General features: G+C 40.2%; 1 protein-coding gene across 6 annotated transcripts in view; it reads right to left on the reverse strand.

The window, feature by feature from the left end:
- abi3bpb (ABI family, member 3 (NESH) binding protein b) overlaps window positions 1-10,572 on the reverse strand; it is a 33,389-nt gene extending 22,817 nt beyond the window's left edge. For all 6 annotated transcript variants that reach the window (XM_085347942.1, XM_085347941.1, XM_085347938.1 and 3 more), the window contains exons 1-2: window positions 10,297-10,572; window positions 725-904 (exon numbers count right to left, since the gene is read on the reverse strand). In XM_085347942.1, the coding sequence (XP_085204068.1) occupies window positions 725-904; window positions 10,297-10,387 (271 nt within the window). In that variant the 5' untranslated portion in view covers window positions 10,388-10,572. The remainder of the gene's footprint in view (window positions 1-724; window positions 905-10,296) is intronic.
- Window positions 10,573-10,928: the final 356 nt, after the last annotated feature.

Below are 10,928 nucleotides of genomic sequence, written 5' to 3' on the forward strand. Positions count from 1 at the left end.
GGTCTAAATTCCAAAAGCTGCTGCAGTCATTTAGTCCCAAGTCTGCAGGAGTGCAAACAAACTCATCCTGCATGAAAACTGGTGTTGAAGGATGACTTTCAGCCGGTTTTCTGTTAACCCTCTCACTGTGGCCGATTATATGCATCATACCATCGCAACTTTTAGAGCTTTCTTGGTGTGATGGGATAAAAATTCTTGGCTGCGCTTCAGAAAACGGATCAGAGCCACCTGCTGCTGTCACTGTGAGACTCTGCTGCTTCTCAAAGCTTCTTACATTCTTCTTTTCCCGAAAGTATTCCTACAGAAACTCTCACTTTCCCACGAGTGTAAAGCTTTAGACATGGAGGTTTGGTGGTCACACCGATGCAGAAACAAAAGTTCCAGAATCAAAACAACACAAAGTCGTGGTTTGGCACAGATTTAATCATCTCCTCATGAACCTGTTTAATGTTTTAAAGACAGACACTAATACATTCAGCTTCTGAGAATTGTATAAAGGGAAAATATTCGGAAAAGGGAGTGGAAGGTTTCATTTTGCCCAAGTGTACTATTTTTTTCTAATAAACTTTTAAGGAAATTCATAAAGATCTGCTGCCTTTTATCTGCAAAGACCATCTTAATCAACAACTTGATACTGATTAAAACAAATGGAAAAGTAAATTGGAAAAGAAAAACATTATAAATATGCACATACTGTAGATGAAGAAATATTTGTGGGTCTTACCCATCTCAGTCTCGTAGGGCTGTCCGTTTTCAGGCAGCTGGATGAACTGTTTGGAGAACATGCTGCTGCCGTAACCCAGAATATAACCCTCTAACTTCACATCTGGACTTGGACGCACAAACTTCATCACAATGGTGTCACCAGTGGCGTTGATTCGAACCTTCATGTTCTGTCGACGCACTAAGGAAGAGAAGAAGCAAGACTATTAGGGAATATCAGGAATTCAACAACAAATACTCAAGGTGAGAAAAAATCATAACATAATCAAAGTTCATGTAATAAAAATTTACAAAGTCAGAACTGTGTGATACATTTCAAAGACATTTTGGTTTTTGACTCAAAAAATTGGTACCAAGACCAGATTTAAATGTTTCAAGACCAAGCTCTGATTTACTAAGGCATAAATATGGGTTGAAGACCCACTGGCAACATCTGGTTGATAGGTAAAAACGACTGATAATGAGTGGTTGCTGGCTGTCTCAAGTTGAAATCAGTCATAAAAAGGGTGGCTGTAGCTCAGGTGGCAGAGCAGGTCAACCACTAATCAGAAGGTTGGTGGTTCAATCCCAGGCTACCTCCCAGCTGCATGCCAAATATCCTTGGGCAAGATACTAACCCCATGTTTGCCTACTGGTGGTGGTCAGAGGGCCCGGTGGCGCCAGTGTCCGGCAGCCTCGCCTCTGTCAGTGTGCCCCAGGACAGCTGTGGCTACAATGTAGCTTCCCATCACCAGTGTGTGAATATGGGTGAATGACTGAATGTAGTGTAAAGCGCTTTGGGGTCCTTAGAGACTAAGAAAAGTGCTATACAAATGCAGGCCATTTACTATTTTGCTCCACCAAAAATCTCTTTTTGATTGCTTTGGTCACTAACAGGTTGCTGCAGTCACCCATAATTTGCATCTAAAAAATGCACTATAAATTAAGTTTCAAGAAATTGAAATGTATCAAAAACATTTTATATACATAATAAAAAACTATGTTAATTGGAATAACATTTCATTTTCCAATAGTCATGTTGCCATTTCAGTTTTTCTTTTTTTTTCTTTCTCCTGCCAGTGTGCCACTGAGCTCTGTCAAACCCAAACAGGTAGTATCAGATCAATCTGATGATAATTACAGTTGAACACTTTGCGAAATTAGCACAAACAGTTAGAGAGGAACCATTTGTTTTAGCTTTACAGAAAAATCAAAGACCAAAGTGGGGACAGACAAGGACTCAAACTCTACACCAGCTCCAGTGTCGCTCTGAGCTTTTACAGTCAATCATCTTGGATATCAAGTAAGAATTCAGAGTTCAACCACATTTCACTCTAAGTACAAATTAATTAAATAGTCTTTATGAACACAAAGACAAGATACTTAAATTTTTAATTCAAAAAGTGATTGAAACATGGCATGTTATCGAATCTTCAAGTCAGTCAAATAAGGATTTTCTAATAAGATGCCCAAAACTCTAAAACTGGTCTGGAGAGAACATTTCTACTGCCTATAAGACTTTACTTTTATAGAAATTAGCTTAGAAAGAAATGGGAAAAAATCAACAGTTAAAAGTGTGGCCTATTACTTACTGCAGGAGTTATTTAAAGTTATTGTAACATGATTAAAGAGGGTATTTGCACTCAAAGCTAATCACTGAAGCTTAGTCTAGCCCACTCAGTGTCACACTGTGATCCAGCGGGTACCCCTTTAGCGTCTTTTTCCATGGTGTCTGAAATAGAAACCATGAGACTGTGGCCACATGTTCTTTGCTGGTGTAGCCACTGTCACAGGATGAAAACAAAGGAGAAACTTGTTGCAGATGACAAAAGTTTTTTTCCTAACATGTGGTTTTGCATTCTCAAGGGACTTATTTTAACACAAAGCAGGACCTTTTCCTAAAACAAACCAAGATAATCTCACTGCAACTGAAAAAAAACGAGTAAAGGTTATGTTTTTAGAAATCAAAGGCAGTAAAAACAAACCATGGTGAAAGTTTTATTGATTTAAAGCTCCATCAAACAAAAACCTAAACCATGCAGGTTTAGGTTAGTGCCTGGACCTAAGCAAGAATCTAGACCAAGTTCATAAAACGTCCATAAAGGACACAAACCAGTTCTCAGAATTAACATGTCAATTACATGAACAGCACAATAATCAATCAGCACAGTGTGGATTTTTTAGGTCTCTAAAATAATGCTATTTTCTCTTGGAGGACCAATGACAAAAGAGATCCTATATAGAATCCTGCAACACAGACGGCCAGTGTTGCACGATGTCTTCAAACGAGACAATTTTAAAATGTTTCTTGTTTTTGTTTGCTTTGTTTGTTGTTTGTTGGAGAGAAACCACATTTCCCTTGACAGGTTATTGAGATTCTGTTTTATATGTTTGGGGACGTCATTTTTGGAATAAATGCTATATTAAATTCCTGATGATGGAAAGAGTTTTTAGAGTTTTCCAACACTTTTATTACAAAATGAAGCTGCCAGAAATTTATTTCAAAGAGACAAGAATTATGTCTGTCAATTTTCTTCTTCTTACCCAAAGTTATATTCAAGACAATCCTTTCCTCAGGTTTTCCAATTCCTCCTGTGGGATCCTGAGAGAGATCCATGGGATATACAACTGGTTTCATGATATTGGTGTACGTTATGGTCTCCTCAGAGCTTGGCATTCCATGCCCAGAAAACCTGGGCTGGTGTCCAGAAGGCATTTGGATTAGATGGCCAAACCACCTCAACTGGATGAATACTGGCTCTATTCTAAGCTCTGTCCAGTTTATAGTCCAGTAACATGGAAGTTTCTGACTGGACTGAACATTCCAGTCTGAAGATACAGTCTGTTCTGTAGGGGAAGTCATGCTTTGATTACATTTCACGCTGAGATGGATATCTCATCTACAATCCACTGTCTGTATATCTCTGTTTTTCATGGGCTTTTACGATTTCCCTCAGAGCCTCTGCTCAAGCAGTTAATGAGCATGTTTGGTGTCCAGTGGCAGATCCTCCTGACCTCTGTCTGCAGGGTTCAAGTGCATCATCATGGTCCACACTTAAAATTTTAACAAGGACAAAATGTTTCAGTCCTGCAGGGTTTTCTCTATAAACTTTTTATTTTCCAGGCCCCAGAGCTCTGACAGTGTCCAAACACAGGAAAGCACGAGGAGGTCCAAATTACTCTGTGAATAAGCTGCTTTAAACCAAGCCAGCATCAAACTTAGCCTCCTCAGAGTCAGAACTCACAGACATGAAACAGATTTGACTTCCATTTCCTGTGCATCATTATCTCTGATAATGCACTCAGAAACTGGAGAAAAGACGTTCAGAAGCTGCCTGGGAATCAGTCTGTTTTCAGTTTTCCTTTAGCGTCACAGTAACAGTACATCAATGAAACACTGTAAACTGAGAGTTCAGCAGACACTTCAACTACCCGCGAAGTGATACAGGCTGAGAATGTCCAACTGTACCCAAAACAAGGTTATTTCATGTGAATACACCAGAAGAACTCAAACTTTGACCTGGAAAGTCCTAAACCTAAAATGGCTGAATCAGCAGGACTTGCAGCCTCTTTAAGTTTTCCACATCAGCCAGGGTTGCTTGTTTTTCCAACACTTTCCCACCATTTAAAGAGGACCGACTTGCTTGAACATGATGAAGCTGTTAAGAGCTCATCTGCATTTGGTTTTCTCTTGAATCCACACCAGGAAAACTCAATGACGAGGCAATCACACATGTGACGCTTCATGTTCCTCTCCGTGCCTTCATGTGGCTTTCCGAGCTATGGTAACATTCAGACTGGCTTCTGACGAACTGCAAACCAGTCCCAGCATAACGAACCTGTTAGCTGGATTTTTGTAAGGTTTCCCACATGTAATCCCAAAAATTCCTCTGTCTTTAAAATGTTTCTACTCTGAACACAGAACTTCACTACACAGTTGTTATTATTCTCTAGCTTCTGATAATCTATCTTATCAGGTAGATCTTGTCTAGCTGTCACCACAATGCAGTATCTCAGAAAATTGTAAGGATTTTTTATATACCGGTACATTTATGATCCAAATACAATGCTCATGTAACGCTGCAAATTTGTAATATTACAAACAAATTTGTTTGTAAAAACACTGTATTTAAAAATGTCCAGTTTTTTTTAAGATTGCTGCAGCAACTTAATGTGCACCAATTTAGGTGCTGCCCCTTGCTTTGTGTGGTTCTGCTGCAGGTTTATTTCTGTTAAAAGGGAGTTTTTCCTTCCCACTGTGGCCAAAGCACTTTCCCATAGGCAGGTGATCGGATTGTTGGAGTTTCAGTCTTTTCTTTGTGTTATGTACAGTCTTCACCTTACCTTCTTGATATAAAGCACCCTGCGGCAACTGTTGTTTAGTGCCATATACTGTAGATAAAACTGAACTGAAACTGAATTGTAATTGTGTTGCAAAGCCCATGTAGATGATATTGAATGCTGGAATGTTGACAATTTTTGACTTTGTAGGTCTTTAACGAAGATTTATTGCCTCAAACCTTTCATAAAAAACACTGTGATCTGTAAATTGTGCTCCTACCTTTTATGATCCAAGTATCTCTATCAGCTGAAGCCATCAACTGAGGCTCTGTGATGTTTATGTGAGCGGTTATTCAGCCTTAAATAGAGGAAGGTTAAATCAGCTGCTGCTGGAAGACACATCCTCTCATAGAAGTGACTACAGGTTAATGTGGAGCCCAATTGAGCAGTTTGAAGTGATAAATTCCAGCAGAGGAGCATTTTTCTGTTTCTGAACTGTTGTTTTAGCTGATTAACTCTCTGTGCAGAAGCTCAGTGGAACAATCAGGTCTAATTAGGCATTAAAGCCTCCTGCGAGGAACGGCATGTGCCCAATCACTAGACAAGTGTTTTCTTTTTTCTTTTTATTTTTTGTAAGGTTTGGATTTTTCCAAGCATGTCATTGTGTTCAAGTACATCCAGTCCATCATCTTGTCTAGGTTTTCTTTGGGCTGTTTGTTCATGCAGATCAGTATGAGAAAAGCCTGCAGAGAGGCCAACATGCTGGACATGTGGAATCATGTAGCTCATTCTTGGCACCGCTGTTTGGCCTGTCGAAGGCGGAGGGATAAACCTCAACATCATGACAGACATCAGCCCCCCACCCCCACGGAAAAAAAACAAACAAAAAACAGTGCTTAATATAGACGAGGGTTCCTCCTCCCAAAAGCATGGACAACATATCCCAGCTGCAGCAGTTTTCTCGGTGTGTCAAACTCTTATATCTCTGTAATGACTCTCATTTTTCCTTAGGAACAAATGGACCCTAATGAAGAGACATTAAGTACAACAAAATACCACAAGTACCCACGAAACCAGCGTCAAATGGAAGAAAAAGTACTCCAGCAAGTAACCAAAAGTACTATAAAAAATCTTAAAATAAACCCACAAACAGTAATAGCTCAAAAAGCTATCAGTGTTCTCATCAACTAACATCATCACATGTGCTACATTAAATACCTGCAACATTACAAAAGACAGTCAAAAAAGCATAACATTTTCTATAAATTCTTACAGCACAGAGCCAAATGCCCAGAAGCACAAAAAACAACCATAAGAACTCAACAATTACCAACAAGAGTACTAAAACAGGTCTTTTACTTCATCTTACTACAAGAAAAGGGTATCACAAGGAGGTAAAAGTACAGAAAAATCACCCAAGTGTGCAAAATATGAAAACCAAAGAACAAGTACTGCCATGTAGTATAAAGAACTATACATTAACTATGTCACCAGGTAGCACAAACAAACAGTAATGAACCAAGTGCATCAAAGTAAATATAAAGCTACTCTAAACTTACACTGCTATGAATCGGAAAGTACCACAAAACTGCTCAAAATAAAGTACCAAAAAGGAGCACAAAGTCCTAACAAAGGCTAAAATACTACAAGAAACCAAACTGTTACATCAAAGTACTGTGGGAAAAAACAATCCAAAGTACTATAAAACGGCATCTGATCCACAAAGAACACATAAAGTATTACTATGCACAAAGAGCAGCTATAAACTGCTCATAACCCAGAAAGGTTCCAAAATAACTACCACTAAGAATTACATTAGAAGTACAGCAAAACATCAAAATGAACTGAAAGATAACGTTGTACCAAAAAGTGATACATGAGTCACTGAGTACTGCAACAAAACATGAACAATAAACCACCACACAAGATGCAGTATTAGAAGGTACTGGTCGTAGTCGGACGACCAGAGAGACACACATAACATTTTCCAGTTAGCAAAAGAAATCACCTGCGTGCAGTCTGGAGTCTGTTTCTGCACACACTCAGTGTGCAGCAGCTCCTTTTAAGGGAAGAAATGCCACCAGACAACAGAGCAAGCCAGCTCATTAGCAGCAACGGTAAAACAGTGTGGTGGAACTCAAACAGTCGTCTGTGATACAGCACAGGCCCCGGTATCTCTAGACCTCCAAGCGTCTGCTCCTGCTGCTGGCTTCAGTGAGGGTTGTTATCATCTTTCAGGTGGGAAATCCCCCCAAAAGAAAATACACAAAGAACTAAAACATGCTGAAACTCAACTTTAAGCCTGAAACTGATCCTGAAATAATCTTCAAAGTTATTTATTTGAAAAACTCCATGAGAAAAAGACTGCACATTGATCCTGCACCCCCTTTTGGCCACACCTCCAGATGGTTTTTGTGTAACTGGATTTAATTTACTGAACATAAAATGTTAGTTATCATGAGATGTGTCACGGCACCCTAAAGGTAAGCTACGAAACAGCATCAAAAACCCACCCACTCATACAATTAAAATTCATCAACTAATCAATGAAAGTACAAAAATGTTACTTAGTGCCCCCTGCAGGTCACCTGCAACTGAAGTTACATTTGTAATAATTAAATCTGTTTGTGTATCCGACTCCAAACATGTTGGCTTCTCGAGTAAAGCTGGACATTTTAATGGGGAGTCTGTGGGGACTGACTAACTGCTGGTGCCTCAAAAGATATTGCATGTTTTAGCATTTAAGTGGGGACTAACCTTGGGTTGTTTTTTTTTTTATATATAAATGACCCAAAAAAAAGGCGAAAAAGGGGGGCCCCTTCAGGTCAACTGCAACATTATGTTAAAAAAAAAAAACTCAGTTTGGCTGCTTTTAAGGGGAGAAACAGTTCAAAGAGAAACCAAACAAATTAGAGAGGTATTTAATAAAAATGAAGAATAGAGAAAAAAATTATTGTTAGTGACACCTTATCGTTTTACACAATAAGTCAAAAGAGAAATCTTTTTGCAATATTTCATGGCATTTCTTTGATAGGACAAGCTTTACATCCACTCTGAGTTTGCACAGGGAAAAATGTGAAGAAACAGTTACACGTGCAAAATTATAACCCTCGAATTCTATTTGTACCTAGATGTATTCAACGAAAATAATGGGAAACAGCTGTTTTTTGAAGCAGCTGCCCAGAAAACTAAAACAGGAGTTGTATGGAAGTTTAACAATGACAAAACCCCTGCAACTGGTCTTTGTTTTACAAACACTGAGAGCCCCGTAATAACCTGTTTGGCTAGTTAACTTTTCCCTTTAAGAGCTTCGGTATAAAAACTGAATCTAACAGCTGTATGTGGGCGTGGCCTGATGAAACTGTTGTCAAGGATCCCCCGAATCTGAAACAAAGCCAGCTGAAACAAACAAAATCAAAGCAGGACTTAGCACGAAACTTGTTCCACATTTACACACGTGTCCCTGTGTGCTTCTTATTCTTCACCACATTAATTACATTTTTGCTCACTCTGTACTTTTGCCACCAATAAACTTCCCTATAAAGAAAGAACTGCGGAAAATATATGCAAAAAAAGATAAAACAAACTGGAAAAAAAAAAAACACGGAGCTCCTCCAAACACATCACTCACTCTCTCTGTCCCTCTATGTTGCTCTTGGCTGTCTCTCACCCGGTGAGGTAATCTTCTCTGAGCTGTCACGTCAGCCCACCGTGTCTCTCTGAATGAGGGGGATTTTATCATCTTACATAACATAAAAAGCTCAATGAGGCAGAAAAAAATGACAGGTTATTTCATGAATTAGCCCCTCCTCCCATCGGGCCGGGGCAGGCACAACCTGCAGCAAAGCCTGGCTGCAGGAGCTGACAAAGACACCGAACCAAAATCCACCTCAACACTCAGCCAAAAGGCAATCAGGAAAAGGCCAAAATGCATGTATTATAAAGTATTCTGAAAGAGTATTCTGTCACTTCTCCGCAGCTGCAGACCATTATTGCAGCCAAAGAAGCCGAGTCAGCAGAAAGGAGAGAACGCACTGATGACAGAATCAGGCAAGCACCTGCAGGCGAAGAGCTGCACAGGTCATTAACGGCACACATGGCAGATTAAGCAAGACAAAAACTCAAATCTATTCACAAATGAGTCTTTTTTTATGTGCAGGAACACTGAAGGATAAGCAGGCGCTCCAACCAGGGAAATCTGCTAATTCTGCTAAAACTTGGGACAAGTAGCAGCATGAAAACGCTGTTCAGCTCTTAAACATTCAGTTTCCTCAGGGTTTCCTCATGTGTCAAAAGATTCAATAAACTCATCACATTGAACTAATTTGGACACGTTTGAGATATTTGCCTGCCTGCACCCAATCATCATGCTGACTTTAATAATAATAATAATAATAATAATAATAATAATAATAATGGATACTTTATTGATCCCCATGGGGAAATTACTTGTTTTTCTCTGCATTTGACCCATTCACTCAGTGAAGCAGTGGGCAGCCCACTAAGCAGGCGCCCGGGGAGCAGTGTGTAGGGACGGTACCTTGCTCAGGGGTACCTCAGGGTAGCCGTTAAGTGGATTCGAACCGGATTAGCACCGGATTAGCACTTCTAGCGTTGTCCTCATAACTTTAATGCTTTCTCTTTTTCTCTTATGTTTATGCGTCTTCTGTGGACAGATTTTTCATCCCTACTCCTACTTTATAATTTAACCATTTATTTTCACTCTTGTGTACCTGCATTGCTTCCTGCCTAAATCTCCTACATCCATTTACTTTCATCTTTGCACTTTTCCACATTTTCATGACTTAAACCTGACTTTTTTTCTTCTCACACCTCACGACTTTGCCATCCTATGCACACGTGTTCACATATTAATTATTACATCCATCCTGTTTGACAGACCCACGGACACATTTTTGTTGCTGCAAACATTATTCTACATTTGCTGTATTACATTGTTATCAAGTTGATGCCACTTTGTTTCACAACTATTTGTTTCTTTTCTGTAGACATTTCACCCACTTACTTCCATTCTTTTAGCATTTATTTCTGTACATTTTCCTCATTTATTTCAAACCTCCTATTGCTTAGTACTACTTGTAAGCATGTCACCATCTTTTGTTTCACAACTTTATGCCAATCTGTTTCATTCATGCATGAAATGAGCCATTTACTCTTTTAGTTTTTGCATTTTTATTATTACAGCTCTGTTACTTTACTTATTTCTGCTCTCTTTCATGCCCGTGCTACCCCGTTGACTTCCCATTACGCTATGCAACTTGGGTTTTTTTGCATGCCGTTTTGTGCACTTGCCTCTGATCCTCTGTGCAGGGATGCCGCTGAGGAGAGTCGTGCCCTCGAGCAGCAGCAGGAGGACTCGGAGGAGGGGAGCGATGCTCGGCATGACCTCTCAAAGCTTCAGCTTGCAGGAGACGAGGATGAAGGCGAGGATGCAGCCTCTGGGATTAGCCTGGAGATGAAGATGGGGCGCAGATTTAAAGGATGAGGAGCAACCAGGTGCTGGACAACTTCACTAAGTGCCTCTCCCTGCAGTTGGTCAGTCGGACTTAGGACTTGTTCAGCTGTTGGACGTCCTCGCTGTGAAGAGGGGGACCACTGAAACGGCAACATCTATAGCTTCTGCAGGTGGGCGTGGCCTGGAAGGCATCTCCAAGCCCCACATACGGCCCTCTGTTACTGTACATGCCCTCCTCTCTCGGCAGCCTGCACCCCTCCCTTTTCTCTCTGGACCTCAAACATGATTTTTTTTTCTCTCTCTCTCTTTTACCCCCTCTCTGCTTTTTTCATCATGCACACCTCCTCCTCCTTCCTCACCCCTCCCTTTCCTCATTTTGTTGTTTTCCAGGGTTTGGCTGTTGGACACTTCAGAGCAGGAGGTTAGCAGCAGGCTGTGATCACAAAGAACCACAAACACGTCAGAAACT

The sequence above is a fragment of the Diplotaxodon limnothrissa genome, linkage group LG23, assembly GCF_057381915.1.
Source record: "Diplotaxodon limnothrissa isolate DT_005_m linkage group LG23, D_limnothrissa_male_GT1.1, whole genome shotgun sequence".
NCBI lineage: Eukaryota > Metazoa > Chordata > Actinopteri > Cichliformes > Cichlidae > Diplotaxodon > Diplotaxodon limnothrissa.